The sequence below is a fragment of the Scyliorhinus canicula genome, chromosome 11 (assembly GCF_902713615.1).
Source record: "Scyliorhinus canicula chromosome 11, sScyCan1.1, whole genome shotgun sequence".
In the NCBI taxonomy this organism is placed as follows: domain Eukaryota; kingdom Metazoa; phylum Chordata; class Chondrichthyes; order Carcharhiniformes; family Scyliorhinidae; genus Scyliorhinus; species Scyliorhinus canicula.
This window is the reverse complement of record NC_052156.1, coordinates 83,128,438-83,148,877: the sequence shown is the minus strand read 5'-3', so window position 1 is coordinate 83,148,877 and position 20,440 is coordinate 83,128,438. Positions and strand designations below refer to the sequence as shown.

Sequence of the window (20,440 nt, the reverse complement as noted above, 5' to 3'; positions counted from 1 at the left end):
CGCTCAGATTTGCGGTAGGACCTTTCCTCAAACCCAGGCACTGAAGATGCAAGGCAAAGTGTTTACCAGCTGAGTCACCCACTGCTCCACTTTATGTTCCATTCAAGAAAAGAATGGACATACCAACCTGATGAAACATAGTCAGGCAACGTCCAAACTTTATCCTGCAACAGCAGGAACTGACGAGCATATTCGACTTTGTGTAAGTTCCCTGCATGAGTCTGGTTGAGGCTGATCGGCTGAATAGATGGACTGTGGTAGATTATCAAACTGGATAATTCCAACTAATTTCCACCCAATTCAGGCAGAACATCTCCTGGCACGAGAAACAAAAACACTCTGCTCACCACAATCGCATTGGACCTGTAAAGCCCTCACAGCACATCAAGGGTTTGACTTGAGTGTAGGCTGGGGGACCTGTCAGCGGGCTGATACGAAAAGTAAGCTTTGTACTTACACGGCACATAGTCTCGAAATGTTGCCACGCAAAAAGAAGTGGGAGGATTGTTGTGATGTTAGCTAATGCAGCACTTGTTTTTTTGGGTCCTCAACAGGGACTTGGGAACAGGTACATTCTTTGTTGTTGATTGTACTGTTTGCAAAAAAAGACTCTCACTCCTGCCCGAATTGCGGTCTTTAATATTCCACTTGAATGACGAGAATGGACAGAGGAGAGCTCGGTTAAACATCTCATCCATTAGACCTCCAACAGTGCAACTCTGTCTGCACTGCACAGCAACGTCCACTGGCCAGTGAACTGCAAGCCCAATACAACAGGCCTGAAATTCTCTGGCTCATTCAATGCCCCATCATTTGTACAGTTTAAGAACTCAAAAAGCCTTATTCTGCATAGCACAACCGCCCTGCTTGCACAGGGTGGCGAATATCATGTGTCGATGTGATCTGCCACAGTCGATAAGCACAGGTGCTGCAGCGATTACACAGCAAATTTGATTTGAATGCTGTGCGAAACAAATAACTAATTAAAGAGGGCAAAGATGGTGGGAGTGGAGAAAGGGTTCACACTTTGTTCCCATGCCTGTCAGCTTAACTTGGCTAAATTCAGACATGGGAAGGCTGATGTGTTGGGCAGGTTGGTTCGACGTGGACTGCACTTGATGCAGTGTGGCGAGAGACAGACCTCTAACACTGGAGAAGATCCAACACAATTTTATTCAACGATATAACTAATATACATACTCAGCTGTGGGTCGCCACTATACTGAATTGACTGGAGACCTGGTGCTAGCCTGACCAGACTTACTAGCTACCGCATGGTGTTTGCACTGGCTAGCTCGTGGACTCTGACTGTCTCAGTGGCTGGGTCCAGAGAGAGCGGGAAACCTAATGCCCTCTGGCTTTATAGTGGTAGTGTCCTGTCTGGTGATTGGATGCTCTGTTCTGTGTGCTCACTGGTCATCATGTGTGTCAATCATTGCCTGTCTGCACTCCATTAAATACATGAGTGGATATCATGACAAAGGCCACCTGCCCCAGTGAAACGGGGGCCACATTTCATCTGCTGCCATTTTCACCACAGACCTGACTGAAGCCTGCGTAGGTTCCCAGGGAACCAGGGTCTGAGCACAGCAGAGCCAGGAGGAGTAGGAGTGTATCCTTTGGGCCCTACAGATACATTAGACATTTATATGTTTGCTTGTTGTCTGTATATGAAGGATATAATTCAAATAGCCCATGGTGACCACTCCGGCAATAAATCACTTTCCTTGTGAAGCTGTCCTTGGTATTGGAGCCTGAAGTTGTCTTTTACACGGTAGTGTCTTGCACAGAATATCCTGCATGCCACTGTTGAGCTGCAGTGATTATTTCAGTCGCTTAGTATTCCAGAGGACTGAATTTGAACATGATTGGCACGGTGGCAAAGTGGTTAGCACCGCTGCCTCACAGCGCCAGAGAACCGGGTTCAATTCAGTCTTGGGTGACTGACTGTGTGGAGTTTGCACGTTCTCCCTGTGTCTGTGTGGGTTTCCTCCGAGTGCTCTGGTTTTCTCCCACAATCCAAAAATGTACAGATTAGGTGGATTGGACATGATAAAATACCACTTAGTGTCCAGGGATGTACAGGTTAGGTGGGGTTACGGGGATAGGGTGGGGAGTGGACCTAGGTAGGGTGTTCTTTCAGAGGGTTGGTACAGACTCAATGAGCCGAATGGCCTCCTGCACTGTAAGGATTCTGTGATTCAAACCCCACCCTGTGCCATTTGGAGAATTGAATTCCACTTTCAAAGCCTGTAAATAAGGAAATGGTAACAGATCATGTTCAAAGGATGGATGGTCTACTTTTATTCCTATTTTGCATACTCATATGTGTGGTGAATTCATACTGTATTGTAATGTATAGCATTATGTCCTTGTGGGCTCTGTGAGCCGTTGCGCGGCTCTGCCCATAGGGGGAGATGAGGCGCTTGTACAGGGCTCCACCCGTGGCTCCGCCCATAGCTCCGCCCATGGCCCCTCCCACTGCCGGAAGTATAAAGTGCTGCAGCCGTGTGAGCCTGCCCTCAGTTCTTCTGGTCGCAGGCAGGCTCAATTGTAAGACTATTAAAACCACAGTTTACTTCCAATCGTGTTCAGAGTGAATTGATGGTCACATCAATATGTTCATAACAGTAAAATTGCCATAGTCCCAGATGACGATAGGCTGCTTTCACCTTGAAGGGGAGAGCTGACTGGTGGTGATTTAGCCTGAGGGTCCCCACACCTTAGGTGAGGGCAAGATTGAGAAGGTGAGGCCTTCATGAATAACCTCATCGGGTACAGGAATTAAACCCATGCCATTGGCCTTGCTTTGCACCACGAACCAGCTGTTCAGCCAACTGAGCTAAACCAGCCCCATAATAGTAAAAGCCATTGAACTGGCATAAAAGCCCAATTGATTATTCACGGTCTTATCCAATCTGGCCTTGGCCTTGTGTGACTCCAGACCCACACTAAATTGTTCAACAGTTCAGCTCTCGTGTGTCTCTCAGTTGGATCAAATCTCATCCGTATGCACTCAGTGACCAAAATATACTTGCACGCACTGCTTTTTGTCTTATTCTTTCGCGAAAAAACTCTCCAAAAAGTTAGCCGTCCAATTATAAATGTTTTTAACCCACATTTCCCAAGAGAAATTGAAGACTAAGCACAGATGGCACCATTTTAATCATACCCACCAGTGTTTGTGGGAAACAACTTATATTTATATAATGGCTTTTACTTCATGAACTATCTCAAGGCGATTCACAGGGAACTTTAGGGAAGGAATTCCAGACTTTAGGGACAGCTGAAGACAGCCTATCAATGGTGGAGTGACTAAAATGAGCGAAGTTGAAGAGACTGAATTAGAAGAGCACAAATATCTCAGAGGATTGTAAGGCTGGAGTAGTTCATGAAGGGACAAGGCCGTGGGGGGGGGGTTTCAAAGCAGAAATTCACATTTTAAAATTGAGGTAGTGTAGGTCGATGATTACAGAGGTGATAGCTGATCAGAATCTGGTGCAATTTAGGACACGCTCAGCACAGCTTTGGGTGATCTCGAGTGCATGGAGGGCTGCATTTGGGGGGGTCAGCCAGGAGTGCATTAGCTAAATCTGGAGGTAATAAAGTGTGGATGAGGGTCTCAGCAGCTGGTGAACTGAGGCATGATTGGGGTTGGGCGATGTTATGGAGGTGAAAATAAGTTGTTTCTCAATATTTAATTCCACCTTGTAATTTTGACTTTGGGTGATATTGTAAAGGAGTGACTGTGGGTCAGCCACCTATCATTCCTCTGTCCAGGTCTGATTTCCACCAAGTTCAGTATAAGTGCAAAAGTCAAACAACCCCAACTCACAATTTAGGTTAACAACAACAGAGAGCATCTTTTATGTCATGGATATGTCCCAAGCCACTTCACAGGAGCATTATAAAGCAAAGTATGACATTGAACCACATCTAGAGATATTAGGTTCGATGACCAAAAGTAGAGGTAGGTTTTAAGGCATGTGTTAAAGGAGGAAAATTGAGGCCGAGAGGTGACAAGGCCGAGGAAAGGAATCCCTGAGCTTACGGCAGGGAACTGACGGCTGAGCCCTCATGGGGAGCAATTAAAGTTGGGGATTGCGCAAGAGACCAGGATTAGGGAACTCCCTGCATCGTGGACGTTTGTGGGGTTGAAAGAGATTACTAAGATAGGGAGGAGTGATGCCATGGAGGGATGTGAAAACAAGGATAAGAATTTTAGAATCGAGATGTTGCTTGACCAGGAGCCAATCGAGGACAGTGAGCGCAGGGATGATAAGAGGACCAGGACTTGCTGCATGAGTACTGGGTGATCTCAAATTTACCTCGGGAGAGGAATGCGATGGCATAGGTGAACCTAGAGGTAATGAAGGCATGGATGAAGGTTTAAACAGATGAGCTGAGACAGGGATGAAGTTGGATGATGCTATGGAGATGGAAATAAGCAGTCTTTGTGACGCCACAAACATGAGGTATTATCAACATACTTCACACTTGTATAGTTACTTTCATAAACATCTGCCAACACTCAAGTTGCTGAGGAAGTAAAGCACACAATACTCAAAATACAATTTGTACACTTTGCTTTCATCTTACCAAACGGCCTTGCCAAAAAGGTTCAAGTTCACATGCAAGGGATCGCGTATTCAGATCACTTGCCCAACGGTGGTGTATATTATTTTTAATTCACCAATCAGAAGCTCAATAGCTGGGATTTCCAAGTGTGTAGCTAGTGGTTAATATATTGAGAAGCACTATTTTAAACAAACATTTTGCGTTTTGTCAGTACTGGTGAGGAGAGAAAAAGTAACCTTAAACGCAACCTCAAAAATGCACCCCGTAATCACTGTGCCAGTAATTATTAACTGTCCAGACTAAATGTTTGGGGCCACTTTATGCCTCAGATGAACCGAAAATTGAGTTGTGGTTTTGCCAAGATGTGAGCCATTTTGCTGTATCAATCTCAGCTCATTCTGAAGCCAGGTCCCTGGTAGAAAAGACAGCACACTAATTGACTGCACATCCCTCCCAGGCTTCATTCATCACTGTGTCTGTAAATCAGCATTTGCCACGAGTCAGGGACACAGTTGTGCTCCATCATCTAACACTCTCAACTGGCACAGAGTCACAGACAGAGCACGCCTGTTTCCATGGAAACCCATGCACTTGAACTGCTATATATCAAGGAGCAGAACCCAAAACGTTACAAAAACCTTTCAAAAGCCATCTGCATCCCACCCGCTTCCCACACTACCCTTGCCTTCAATTCTTTTCCCCCTCTTCACGCAGAGGTCAGAAGGCCAGCTAGCAGTGGGTTCAAAGGTCAACTACGACTTGACACAATACAGGCTGACACTCCAATCTTTGCAAGGAGACACTGCTGCATTGTTCAGGAGAGGCCCGGCCTGCCTGCTCAGTAGACACCAACCCAACCACATGACCAAAACCCAACTAACTGGTCATCCATCGCACGTCAGTTTATGGGATTGTAACTGAGGCACTCTCAATTACGACGTGAAAGCGAGGTCAGTAATCAAAGGCTTTAATAAACAGTGAACAATGGCAGGATCCAAGAGAAGTGTGCTCGCAAAATGGAGTCTCATCTTAAATACTGTTTCCAGGGGACGTTGCCAGAGGCGGAGTCCCCCAGGGTTCCAAGCCTCTTAAAGGGGCAAGGTATTCCGATCATCACATTCACCCCCTGTTTAAAAAAAAACACATAGTCCGTCGGGGGTGAAGCGTTTTAAATTATAAGTTCAGTCTTTGTGGTGGTCTGATAGTCCGTGCTGACTTTCGCTGCTCCGGTGGTGGCGCCGTGGATGAGGTCGGTTCCGATGGTGGTCTATCCGGGAGCACGGTTGACTGAGGCTTTGCCCGCCTTGGAGAGGGGGGGTTATCAGGAGTGATTAGGGTGGTCGGTGCCGGCTGGGGGACAGGGGGCGCTATGGAGGAGGGCGCTGTCGAAGTCGGCGGTGCCGGTGCCGGCTGGGGGGCAGGGGACGCTATGGGGTGGGGGGGGCGCTGTCGAAGTCGGCGGTCGGTGCGGGGCCGGGAGCGTCGGTAGAAGGGGGGGGTCGGTTGGGAAAAAGTCGGGGTCGGTGGGAGGGTCGGTGGAGTCGGTGTGAGAGCCAGCGGGTGCCAGGTCTCGCAGGGATACAGTATCCTGCCTGCCATCGGGGTGCTCGACGTAGGCATAATGAGGGTTTGCGTGCAGCAGGTGGACCCTCTCGACTATGGGATCCGTTTTATGGCTCCTCACATGCCTCCGGAGTAGGACTGGACCCGGAGTCGTCAGCCACGGTGGAAGCGAGACCCCAGAGGACTTCCTGGGGAAGACAAACAAACGATTGTGTTGGGTCTCGTTCGTGGCCGTACAGAGGAGCGACCTAATGGAGTGCAGGGCATCGGGTAGGACCTCCTGCCAGCGGGCGATAGGGAGACTCCTTGACCGTGGGGCTAGGAGGACAGCCTTCCAAACTGTCGCGTTCTCCCTCTCCACTTGCCCGTTTCCCCGCGGTTTATAGCTCGTCGTTCAGCTCGAGGCGATGCCCTTGCTGAGCAGGTACCGACGCAGCTCATCGCTCATGAACGATGTACCCCAGTCGCTGTGAATATAAGCGGGGAAACCAAACAGAGTGAAGATGCTGCGCTGTGCCTTGATCACGGAGGCCGAGGTAGTATCGGGACAGGGGACAGCAAAAGAGAAGCGGGAGAATTCGTCGATGACGGTGAGGAAATAGATGTTGCGGTTGTTGGAAGGGAGAGGCCCTTTGAAGTCCACGCTTAGTCGCTCAAAGGGCCCAGAGACCTTTATCAGGCGGGCCTTGTCTGGTCGATAGAACTGCGGTTTGCATTCTGCACAGATCTGGCATGCCTTAGTCATGGCCTTGACTTCCCCTGTGGAGTAGGGCAGGTTGCGGGACTTGATGAAGTGGGCAAGCTGGGTGACCCCTGGGTGGCAGAGGTCATCGTGGATGGCTCTCAGGTGGTCCAATTGCGCGTTGGCGCACGTGCCGCGAGACAGGGCATCTGGGGACTCGTTGAGCTTCCCCGGGCGATATTTAATATCGTACGTATAGGTGGAGAGTTCTATTCGCCACCTCAGAATCTTGTCGTTCTTTATTTTGCCCCGCTGTGCGTTATCGAACATAAAGGCAACCGACCGTTGGTCGGTGATGAGGGTGAACCTCCTACCAGCTAGGTAGTGCCTCCAGTGCCACACGGCCTCCACAATGGCTTGTGCCTCCTTCTCGACTGCAGAGTGCCGAATTTCCGAGGCATTGAGGGTTCGGGAGAAGAACGCTACTGGTCTGCCCGCTTGATTGAGGGTAGCAGCCAGGGCGACGTCGGATGCATCGCTTTCTATTTGGAAGGGAATGGCTTCGTCCACCGCGTGCATGGCGGCCTTGATGATGCCGGCCTTGATACGGTTGAAAGCCGACTGGGCCTCATCCGTCAGGGGAAAAACCGTGGTCTTAATGAGTGGCCGGGCTTTGTCCGCATATCTGGGGACCCACTGGGCGTAATAGGAGAAAAGCCCCAAGCACCGTTTGAGTGCCTTGAGGCTACGGGGGAGGGGGAGTTCCTTAAGGGGACGCATGCGGTCGGGGTCCGGGCCTAGGACCCCGTTCTCCACGACGTAGCCGAGGATGGCGAGCCGGGTTGTGTGGAACACGCATTTCTCTTTGTTGTAAGTGAGGTTGAGGGCCCGGGCAGTCTGGAGGAACTTCCTCAGGTTTGCTTCAGCGTGGTGAGTAGATTCCAGCATCCTTGATAAATTCACAAGGGTGGGTGTCAGTGGTCGGAATTTAATGACCTCGTCTGAGATATATTTGGAACCGGGGGGGGGGGGGGGGGGGGGGGGGGGGGGGCGTGTCTCGAGTGGGTAGCCCACTGCTTTCCTGCCTCAGCCCTGACAGTGAATGGCTTTCCTGACCCAACGCCTGTGCAGGCCCTTAGTGGGAGGTTAATGGCCGCTCATAGGCTTCAACCCGCTGCTGCTGGTATTCAACCAGCTGTGGGCGGCGGGGCGGGGTCCCCACACAGGACGCCTGCAGCAGTTGCCACTGTCCCTGTTGGTTCTGCCACTGCTCCTCTTGGTGCTGCCAGAATGCACAGGTGCTGGTCACTGATTGACCAGCAGCATTTGGCCACGGTGGTGGTAGGGGGTGAATATCCACTCCCAGGTTCCTTGATTCCAGGATCCTTAATCTGGGAGAAGTCCCGACGTTGTAAAAGTAAATGCTTGGTGGGCACTTAATTTAGAGTGCCTGCCTGAAAGGAGGTGACAGAGTCTCTTTCCGGCTCTCCAACCTGCGGATGAGACTTTTGTCACCTGCACTAAATACTGTCCAACATGTTTTCAAAGTGTCGGTAGCATCAGAAGGCCTTGGGTTCAAGTTCTACTCCACAGATTTGAGCATATCTCCAGCGTAGCATTGAAAGACTGCTGCATTGTGAGAGGTGCAGACTTTGGGCCAGATATTAAATCAAGGAAAATTCTGCCTTTGGAGGTGCTGTAGAAGATTCCATGGTCTATTTTAATGAAGAATAGGACAGTCTTGAGAAATTCATTTGTCACTAAAACAGGTTATCTAGTCCTCATCCCATTACTGCCTGTGGGATTTTGCTGTGTGCCAACTGGCTTCCAGGATTCGCACATTGCAACAATGATTACGCCTCGAAAGTACTTTATTAACTATAAAGTGCTTGACCAACATTGTAAACGGTGCTATAGAAATGCAAGTTCTTTCTTTTATAGGCCTCGTCATACCATAGACCCAAACCAATATCCACCCCTTGCCTTTGACTCAGTACTGGGGGACACAGTGGTGGAATGGCATTGTCACTGGACTAATAATCCAAAGAGACCCGGGTTCGAATCCCACCATGGAAGATGGTGAAATTTGAATTCAATAAAAATCTGGAATTAAAAGACTAATAATGACCATTGTTGATTGTCATAAAAACCCATCTGGTTCACGAATCCTCTTCAGAGAAGGAAATCTGCCGTCCTTACCTGTTCTGGCTGACATGTGACTCCAGGCTGGCTGACTCTGAACTAATCTCTGAAATGGCCGAGTGAGTTCAAGGGCAATTAGGGATGGGCACCAAATGTTGGCCTCCCCAGCAGTGCCGGCATCCCAAAAATGAATAATAAAAAAGCATGCTGTGCAACCTCTTAATTTCACCATACACACCAATTCTGCGGAGGGCTTGACTCCCTTCCATTCTCTCAGTCCAAGCTACCCAAACCTTTCCAACATTGGAAGTACCTTCTGCTTTGATCATACCTTCTCCTTCATCTTCTCGATCTTCCTCACAGAACTACGGCGCTGCGGCCTATCCTCGTGCCGGAGCAGGTTCACACTGATGTCTCCTGATTTGCTGAACTGCTTCTCCTCTTGCTTCTCGGCATCCTTCAGCTTGCTCTCTGCGCTGATGCTTTCTGCATGGTACATGTGGTATGTTTTCATTACCTGGCAGAGAGAGAGAGAGAGAGAGATAGTAATGGTTTACTGACCCTCACAATCCACAACTACTTCAGAATAACAGCTCCTTGAACGTGGTAAGATATCCAGGAGCAACGGTGCCAAAATCTGACACCAAGCCCACATGAGGAGATATTGGGTCAGGTGACCAAAGTTGGTCAAAGAGGTTGAGTTAAGAGAGAGGCATAGAGTTTTAGGGAGGGAATTCCGGAGCTTAGGGCCCAATACTGGGGGGATGAATTGGGAGATGCGCAAGAGGCCAGTCTTGTAGGGAGCACAGAGATCTGAGAGGCTGGATGGGGTTGCAGACATAGAGAGGGGCGAGGCCATGGGGGGGATTTGAAAACAAGGATGGGAAGAGATGATGTTTCTGTTGTCAGATACTTCTTAAATACTGATTGAATGCAAAAGCTTTTTGTAACCCAACAGATTTATGTGAGGAATCTTGAAATTACAGAATCACAAAGTTCAGAAGAGGCTCTTTGGCCCATTGAATCTGCCCCGACATGTGAAAAACACCTGACCTACCTACCTACCTAATCCCATTTGCCAGCACTTGACCCATAGCCTTGAGTGCTATGATGTGCAAGCACTCATCCATGTACTTTTGTTTTTATAATTTAGAGTACCCAATTCATTTTTTCCAATTAAGGGGCAATTTAGCGTGGCCAATGCCCCTACCCTGCACATCTTTGGGTTGTGGGGGCGAAACCCACGCAAACAAGGGGAGAATGTGCAAACTCCACACGGACAGTGATCCAGGTACTTTTTAACGGATGTAAGGAAACCTGCTTCTATCACCCTCCCAGGCAGTGCACACACTCTGGGTAAAAAACCTTTTTCTCACATTCCCCCGAACCATTTGCTCCTCACCTTGAACTTGTGGCCTCTCATGACTAACCCTTCAATTAAGGGGAACAGCTGCTCCCTATCCAGCCAGTCCATGTCCTTCATAACATTGTACACCTCGATCTGGTGGCTCCTCAGTCTTCTGTACTCCAATGAAAACACCCCAAGCCTATCCAATCTCTTCATAATTTAAATGTTCCATCGCAGTCAACATCCTGGCGAATCTCCTCTGCACCCTCTCCAACGCCATCATAGCTTCCTATAATGTGGCAACCAGAACTTCATACAGTACTCCAGCTGTGGCCTCACCAAAGTTCCATACAACTCCAATATGACCCCTTGCTTTTGTAATCTATGTCCTGATTGATAAAGGCTAGTGTCCCACATGCCTTTGTCACCACCCTATTAACCTGCCCATCCGCCTTCAGAGATCTATTGACAAACACACCAAGTTCCCTTTGTTCCTCGGACCTCCGAGTGTCATGCCATTCATTGAATACTTCCTTGTCAAATTACTCCTTCCAAAGTGTATCATCTCACACTTTTCACGGTTAAGTTCCATCTGCCATTTTTCTGTCCATTTAACCACCCTATTTACATATTCCTGTAACCCAAGACACTCAGCCTCACTGTTAACCATCCAGCCAATCTTTGCGTTATCCACTAACCTACTGATCCTGTCTCCCACGTGGATGGCATGGTAGCACGGTGGTTAGCACTATTGCTTCACAGCGCCAGGAACCTGGGTTCGATTACTGGCTTGGAATCAAATGAGGCAGCACTTCGAACTAACCGAAATATCCACCATGACCCCCATCCACTCTTGAACTGAGTGGCGTGTTTGACCATTTCAGTCAGTCACATTGTTATGGGTCTGGAGTCACATGTAGGCCAGACGGGGTAAGGATGGCAGGGCGGCATGGTAGCACAGTGGTTAGCACTGTTGCTTCACAGCGCCAGGGTTCTAGGTTCGATTCCCGGCTTGGGTCACTAACAGTGCGAAGTCTGCACGTTCTCCCCGTGTCCGCATGGGTTTCCTCTGGGTGCTTCGTTTTCCTCCCACAATTCCCGAAAGATGTGCTGTTAGGTGAATTGGACATTCTGAATTCTCCCTCTGTGTACCTGAACAGGTGCTGGAATGTGGCGACTAGGAGCTTTTCACAGTAACTTCATTGCAGTGTTAATGTAAGCCTACTTGTGACACTAATAATAACAATTATTATTATTAGTCATCTATGTGGGCAGAACGTGTATTTGATTTTTTAAACAGAAGGAGCCCCGCCACTTTGTGAAAGCTGTGCACCACACACCAGAACTCCACTGAAGGTATTGGAAAGCAGCTACTGGCTACTAGCGGCAGCGTCCAAACCTGGGGGGTGGGAGAGAAGGACGATGGCAGGGCAAGGGTGGAGAGGACAGAGAGGGCAGAGACAAGGGCAAAGATGGTGTCGAAAGCGCAAAGCTTTTTGAAATAAATTTAGAGTACCCAATTCATTTTTCTTTCCAATTAAGGTGCAATGTAGCATGGCCAATCCACCTACAGTGCACATCTTTGTGTTGTGGGGGCGAAACTCACCCAAACACGGGTAGAATGTGCAAACTCCACATGGACAATGTCCCAGAGCCGGGATCCAACCTAGGATCTTGGCGCCGTGAGACAGCAGTGCTAACCACTGGGAAAGGGCAAAGATGGCCGGGGAGGTGAGCATGGTGGGGTGGGTTGAAAATGGCACCCACTGAAACTCGTCAACTCTCAAAGGAAGAAACATTAAAAATGCAAAGAGCTGCATCATGAAACAATGGCTGCCACAGAGACAGATCCACCCAAAACCTCTTGGAAATACATAATGGTGAAAGTATTTCAAGGCAAGGCTGGTCGGCCACTAGGGAGAGATTGCACGTGAAACAGGTAGTGTCAAGAGAGTCTGGAGAGGGAACAAGCTCAAGGTTGTTCTCTCTCATTAGGATTAAACATGTCACCTGGTTAAAGAAACAAACTCTCTCAGAAACCCACCAGCAAACTAAGATCTTGTAATAATTGCAATATCGTCTACATCTGACCGCTTCCAAGAAATCAGCTAACGCCTTTTTTATTATTTTTCTTGGGTTTAGTGGCGAACAAATTTGCTCTCTCTTGACTCTAGAAAACGCCATTTGATTGGTTCCTTATTGTTCACAATACATTTTGCTCTGGAAAAGGCATATCCTTGTGAAAAAGAAACTTGAATATTTGTTGTGACTAACCGAGGAGGTTGAACAGAGGGGAGTCAGTTCACCCCCTTCCCACCTCATCATAAATAACACACTGACCCCTTTGAGAGGGGCTGGGGAGCCGATTTTCCTACCCGAAGCTGACTGCCTGCAGACTCCCAGTATGAGATGGTTGCAAGCTCCCTGTTACGATTTCACAGCACGCCCTGTCCTTCCTCAGTACAGTCATTCATGGCAGGGGCAGACTGGGCCAATCAGTTAGATCAATATTCTATCTGAAAATCTGGCGTATCATTTCTGTGTGAGATGACAGGAGCTGGTTATTAATATGTTGGCCGGATGGGTTTCTGTTTGAGGAGTTTTCTTTCAATTGACTTATATTACAGTCTAACAACCTTGGTAGCGTACCTTCAATCAATCAAGAAGGCAGTTTCATCGTGCTCAGCATTCTGCCCATCACCTTGGAAGAGTTATCAGATACTGAACATCTTGAACATTTTTCAAAAAAAATTCTGTCTTGTGTTTTTGTTCACTCGGAGCTGGTTTAAAGGCTTTACTGCCTGTCAGCCGTTTAAAAGATGGCGACACTGAACACGAAATTCAGCTTTACCCATCAGGAACAGATCCACTGCCTGAATGATGTGGCTTGAGGAGTCCCTTGTAGTGGGCCTTTGGTCTTTTTTATTAGGGAACTGTTCAAGGGGAATGAAATATTGAATCATGTACCGCCAGAAGGCTACCTAGTGGATCTGAGGGCTGGGCCCACAACAGAGGATCTTGGGGGAAGGACAGGAGGTCAGCACAAGTGATTGGTGGTATTGGGGAAACAGAAGGTGAATGGGACAGTGTAGAGGGCGTTGGATTCTGGGCGTGATTTAACAAGAGAATGGAGTCCGTTCTGGGCAGGAATTGAGGGATAATTTCCGGTGCTTTAGCACGTTTTTGTTCGGCGCCCAGAAGGGAACGCCCCGCTGAGGCCACACTTAGCCATATATCCTGTACTGTGATTGTGGTGCTCCCCAGTGCAGGAAGAGTTTGGAGTGACCACACAGGGGCCTTCGATTGCACACCAAATGCCAGTGTGCCTGGTCCCCGTTTGTGGGGTCTAGTACTAATCGGTTATTGTCTGGGGTCTCATCAACGAGGCCGATAGATGCTGGGTGGCCGTTCGATCTGGTTAGATCTCGCGAGGCGTAACAGCCATTGAGGAATCCAGGGGAAGGCCTCTCCCAGGATCTACCGGCTGGTCCCATCCCGGTTCCAGCGGGAAGTGGCTGGTAAATTGCACTCTCTGTATCTTTTATTTTAGAATTTAGAATACCCAATTTTTTTTTCTAATTAAGGGCCAATTTAGCAAGGCCAATTTACCTATCCTGCCCATCCTTTTGGGTCATGGGGGGGAGACCCACAAAGACACGGGAAGAACATGCAAACTGTAGACGGACAGTGACCCGGGGCCGAGATTGAACCCGGGTCCTCAGCGGCGTGAAGCAGCAGTGGTAACCATTGCACCACTGTGCTGCCCCGCACCTTCTGTATCTAACGGCATGTTTTTTTTAAATAAACAATTTTAATGAGGCATTTTTCAGCATTGTAAACAGTAGAATTATAGAACAAGAAAACAAAAGGACTGTGCAGTAAACAAAGTACATAGTGCAATTGCCGTAGCCTATCCCACCCAGATCTTGACGCCCTACACTACATACCCCTGCCCCTCCCCCCCCCCCCCCCCCCACCCCCTCCCCCGCCCCCCCTGCTGACGACTGATTCTCCGCAAAGAAGTCAATGAATGGTTGCCACCTCCGGGAAAACCCTAACAACGACCCTCTCAAGGCAAACTTGATTTTCTCTAAGCCCAGGAAACTCGCCATGTCTGACAGCCAGGCTTCCTACTTTGGGGGCTTTCACTCCCTCCAAGCTAGAAGTATCCGTCTCTGGGCTACCAGGGAAGCAAAGGCCAAAACGTCGGCTCTTACTCCCCCTAGACATTCGGGGCCTCTGAAATCCCAAAAATCGCTACCTCTGGACTCATTGCCACCCTCGTGTTCAATACTCTAGACGTGACGTCCTCGAACCCCTGCCAGTATCTCCTAAGTTTTGGACATGCCCAAAACACGTGGACATGGTCTGCCGGTCCTCTCAGGTACTTTACACACCTGTCCTCTACGCAGAAGAATCTGCTCATCCGGGACACTGTCACGTGGGCCCGGTGGACGACCTTAAATTGAATCAGGCCAAGCCTGGCACATGTTGCATTCCCATTAACCCTGTTCAGCGCGTCCGCCCACAGGCCTTCCTCAATCTCCCCTCCCAACTCCTCCCATTTATGCCTCAGCTCCTCGGTCTGCGTCTCCTCCGCCCCCATGAGCTCCTTGGAAATATCTGAGACATTTCCTTCCCCCACCCATCCTCTAGACACTACCCTATCTTGGATCCCCCTGAGTGGCAAGAGTGAAAAAGATGGCACCTGCCTGCGCAAGAAGTCCCGCACCTGAATATACCGAAATTCATTCCCCCTCGTCAACCCAAACTTGGTCTCCAGTGCCCTCAAGCTAAGGAGGTTCCCTTTCAAAAACAAATCTCCCATCTGCTCAATCCCCGCCCTCCGCCATATCCGAAACCCCCCGTCCAACCTCCCCGATGGCAAACCGATGGTTGTAACACGTTGCTCCCATGTGCCTCCTCTACTGTCCCCAGATCCGAAGGGCTGCCACCACTGCAGGACTGGTGGAGAACAACGCCGGCGGGAACGGCAGAGGCGCCGTCACCAACGCCCCCAGACTGGTACCCCTACATGAGGCTGCCTCAACCCGCTCCCAAGCCGACTCTCCCCCCACCACCCACTTCCTTATCATGCAATGTTAATCGCCCAATAATAGGTGCTGAAATTCAGCAGTGCAAGCCCCCCTTCCCCCGGTTCCGCTCTAGCATCACCCTCTTCACTCGCGGGGACTTGCCCGTCCATACAAAGCCCAAAATGATCTTATTCACCCTCTTAAAAAAGGAACGTGGAATGAAAATGGGGAGACACTGGAACACGAATAAGAATCTCCTGAGGACCGTCATTTTAACTGTCTGTACTCTCCCAGCTAATGACAGCGGGAACGCATCCCACCTCCGGAACTCCCCTCGCATTTGATCTACCAGCCGGGACAGGTTCAGCTTATGCAGTCGACCCCAATCCCGCGCCACTTGTATTCCCAGGTACCTGAAACTGTTCCCAACTAACCGGAATAGCAGCTCCCTCAGCCAGTCCCCTTGGCCTCTCTCCTGAACTACAAACATTTCACTTTTTGTCATATTCAATTTGTACCCCGAAAACCGGCCGAATTCCCCCAGGGTCGCCATGATTCTGCCATCCCCGCCATCGGGGCAGGTCATCTGCGTACAATGAAACTCTATGCTCCACCACCCCCACTCCCCTCCCGAACCAGCCCCTTCCAACCCTCTGAAGCCCTCACAGCGGCTCTATAGCTAGCGCAAACAGCAGTGGGGAGAGGGGGCACCCCTGTCTTGTCCCGTGGTGCAGTCTAAAATAGTCGGAAGTCGTCCTGTTTGTCCTCACACTCGCCTAACGCCATGTTTTAACTGCCCTGGGAGTGTTTGATGGGGACAGTGTAGAAGGAGCTCTATTCTGTATATAACCCTGTGTTCTATCTGTCCTGGGAGTGTTTGATGGGGACAGTGTAGAATGAGCTCTATTCTGTATATAACCCTGTGTTCTATCTGTCCTGGGAGTGTTTGATGGGGACAGTGTAGAAGGAGCTCTATTCTGTATATAACCCTGTGTCCTATCTGTCCTGGGAGTGTTTGATAGGGACAGTGTAGAGGGAGCTAAACTCTGTACGTAACCCTGTGCTGTACCTGTCCTGGGAGTGTTTGATGGGGACAGTGTAGAGGAAGCTTTATTCTGTATCTAATCCAGTGGTGTACATACCCTGGGAGTGTTTGAAGGGGACAGTGTTTATGTGAGCTTTACTCTGTATCGAACCCCGTGCTGTTCCTGTACTGGGACTATTTGATGGGGACAGTGTGGAAGTAGTTTTACTCTGTATCTAACCCCGTGCTGTTCCTGTCCTGGGAGAGTTTGATGGCGACAGTGTCAGGAGGATTTTACTCTGTACCTAACTCTGTGCTGTAACTGCCTTTGGACTGGCTTCGATGGATAATGCCTGAAATGGGTTACAGTTCCTTTCACCTTGTGACGTATCGAATATTCTCCAGAAACTAAGGCAAACAAAATAGCTGATGCAGAATGATGGCACTGACACCATGTTCACTACAGAAGATCTTGCTTCTTGAAAAAACTAATCGCTGATACTCACAGTGTACAGCTCATTGGTGACCTTTAGCAGCTCCTCATGCATTTGCTGGCCAATTTCCTTGCTCTGTGAACAAACAGAAAACCCAGGATGTTAGAGCTACACAGTTCTCCCCGCAACACTGCTTTGAACATGTTATATCGCATAATCCTGAGAGAGAAAGCTTTAAGCATCGGCAGTTACAGTGCTGCCAAACAAGAACATTACAACAGCCTGCCATATAACAGCAACTGTAACAGTAATCTGTAACACAAGGGACAGCAGGGAACCAGAAAAATAGAGAATTGGGGTTGGAGGAACAGATGGAGCCTGGGAACCCAGTGACATCGGGAACAAGAGGTTGCACAGATAAACCAAACGAGTAGTACATGAATTACTAAATGGTTATAGCACAGACGGAGGACACTCAGCCCATCACATCCATGCTGGTTCTCTGCAAGAGCAAATCAGATAGTCACACGGCCATATGCCTTATTAGCCACTTTCCAGCCTGCCTTGCCACCTTCAATGATTTATTTCCCTCTGCTCTTCTACCCCCTTTAGAATCACCCATTTTGCTTAGTCAATATGCATCACATCACACACTTCTGCATTAACTTTCATCTGCCACATGTCAGCCCATTTCACCAGCCTATGTCCTCCTGAAGTCCATTACTATCTTCCTCACAGTTCAAGCTTCGAGTCACCTGCAAATTTTGACAATTGTGTATAGGACACCAAAATCTAGGTCAGTCATAGAGATCATGAAAAGCAGAGGTCCTAATACCAATTCCTGTTTCATGAATGAGAGATAGGGCCGCTGCACTATTGCCCATGCTGTCATTGAGCTTAGCTTCATTTAGGGAGCTTGGGATTGGTAAATTTAGTTGAAGGTGAGATGATGATGAGATTTTATGCAAACAAGTACAAGTGTGGCAAAGAGGGAAGAAAGATTAGGAGGAGCACACTTACTCTAGAATGATTTCTTAATTCATTCAAGGGATGTGGGTGACACTGGCTAGGACAGCATTTATTGTCAATCATTAATTGCCCTCAAGAAGATGGTAGTAAGCTTTATTATGTATTTCAAAGAGCTGATCACTATGTGTTGCGAAAGGGGGGAGTTGTTTTTTTCAGTTGGAGGGAGCGTTATGATCTGGGTATTGTTTGGGTGGGTTGTGTAGTTTTGGTGTTATGTATAAAATGGAAAAAGTTTGAATAAAAATATTTTAAAAATCAGGGGCTGGAGTCTCTGTCTCGCCGCGCCACATTTCTGTTTCAGCACGCCAGCGGGATGCTCCATTACGCCGGCTGGTCAATGCGGTTTCCCATTGTGGGGCAGCCCCACGTCGTCGGGAAACCCCCGGGATGCCGGCAAAACGGAGCTTCCCGCCGGTGGAGAATCCAGCCCAAGGTGTTGGTGAACTGCCTTCTTGAACCGCTGCAGCCCCTCACCCATATTGCTTTTAGGGAGGGAGGAACTCCAGGGTTCTGACCCAGTGACAGTGAAGGAGCGGTGATATATTTCCACAGCAGGATGGTGAGTGACTTGGAAGGGAACTTCCAGGTGGGGGTGTTCCCAGGTATCTGCTGCTCATGGGTTTGGAAGGTGCTGTCGAAGGAGCCTTGGTGACTTGCTGAACTGCATCTTGTAGATGGTACGCACAGCTTCCAGTGTGCAGGATTTTGATCCAGTGATGAAGAAATGATGATATATTTCCAAGTCAGGATGGTGTTAGAGCGGTGTTTTTCAACTTTTTTTCCCCAGTACCCACTTTTACCAACCGGTGGATCTTCGGGACCCATGCTGGCCGATGTTTGCGGGACATGCCGGCTGACGTTCGTGACCCACAGCGGCCAACCTTCGCGCCACACCATTATTACTTACCTTTAATGTGGCAGGTGGGCCTGCTTTGTCCTCACGATCTCGCTTGCTTCGTCATTCAATGTTACAGTTCTGCTAAGGACTTCAGCTGACGATTTAAGTTTTTGCTGCATGCTTTGAAAAAAATCAAGTTGTTTGTCCTCGAACTCTCCATCCTTAGTTTTCAAATACCTTTGAAGATTTGAGGGTTTTAAACTTAATTTGTCAATACTTCCCTGCATATAACACACATGAGCATCCTGCCCGTCCTGATTTGCATTGGCACAATAAAAGTCATTCCTCAAGAAATCATGGGCGGGATTCCATCAGCCCGGGGCCGGGCGGGAGGATCGCCGCAACCAGTGTGGCGCCGGCCGGGGCCGATTCAGGGCCCCCCCACCGGCAATTCTCGACCCAGGATAGGCCGAGCGGCCGCAACAAAAAAACCCAAGTCCCGCTGGTTCTAACCTGCTCTCAGCCGGCAGGACCTCAGCTTGGAAGGGTCCGGGGGCGATCTGTTTGGAGGAGGGGGAGGTGGGTCTGACCCCGGGGGGGGGGGGGGGGGGGGGGGCCTCTGTTGTGGCTTGGGCCGCGATCGGCGTCCGCCGATTGGCAGGTTGGCCTCTCGTGCTGGGGGCCTCCTTTCTTCCGCGCCGGTCCCTGTAGCCCTGCACCATGTTGCGTTGGGGCCGGCGCGGAGAAGGGAGCCACTGCACATGCGCGTGTTGGCGCCGGTGCCACTGCGCATGCGAAGACCCCATGACGCCCAGTTGATGCCTGGATCAGCAGCTGGAGCGGCGATGGTCGCTCCAATGCCGTGCTGGTCCCCTGTAGGGGCCAGAATTGCTGATCCTGAGGCCATGTTGACGCCGTCAGGAAACGCTACGCCGTTTACGACGGCGTCAACACTTAGCATCAGGATCACAGAATCCTGCCCCTCCTAATAAAAAAGTAAGGTTAAGGGGGGTTGTTGGGTTACGGGTATAGGGTGGATACGTGGGTTTGAGTAGGGTGATCATGGCTCGGCACAACATTGAGGGCCGAAGGGCCTGTTCTGTGCTGTACTGTTCTATGTTCTATGTTCTATCTTCCCTATTTCAGTTTCTTCTTAATTGTTTGTTCACCAGAGTCCCTGGATCTCAGGTTACAGCTCACACCAGCACCGCCTTGTCCTACCGTGGACTCTCCTGTGAAGCTCTTTCCAGCAGATTTAGTTGTGAGATCCTGGTCTGTTTGTATCTCTGGCCCTCTCTACTTTATTACAAAATGACCCATCTTCAGCTCTTCACACAGTCCTGTTGCTTGCTTGCTGGCAGCTACAAAATGGGGAAGTCTCACCTCTATGGTTTTACGCACAAAGCATTGATGTGCCGGACACGTGACCTTCTCTCTGCCGCTGAGCCTGGCAGAAAGACTCATTGTTGTCAGTTCAACATGTCATCCTTACATTTACACACAAACGTTGGGCGGTATTCTCCGCTAAGGCCAAAAATCGCGGTTCACGACAGCCTCGGGGCCCACTCCCCGCACCTAATTCACCCCCACCCAGGGGACTAGGAGCGGGCCCCCGTCGTTCCCGGCCGCGACCTCGGCCGCCAGAAGTGACACGCGAACGCCGCTTTTCATCATGTTATCCGCGCATGCGCGGGTTGCCGGTTCCAACCCGCGCATGCGCAGATGACTTAACTGCACAGATGACATAACCGCGCAGACGGCACGAA

General features: G+C 49.5%; 1 protein-coding gene across 3 annotated transcripts in view; it reads right to left on the bottom strand.

Moving 5' to 3' along the window:
* Positions 1-20,440, bottom strand: part of srgap3 (SLIT-ROBO Rho GTPase activating protein 3) — a 301,988-nt gene that overhangs the window by 100,137 nt on the left and 181,411 nt on the right. For all 3 annotated transcript variants that reach the window (XM_038810792.1, XM_038810793.1, XM_038810794.1), the window contains exons 4-5: positions 16,880-16,942; positions 9,297-9,482 (exon numbers count right to left, since the gene is read on the bottom strand). In XM_038810792.1, the coding sequence (XP_038666720.1) occupies positions 9,297-9,482; positions 16,880-16,942 (249 nt within the window). The remainder of the gene's footprint in view (positions 1-9,296; positions 9,483-16,879; positions 16,943-20,440) is intronic.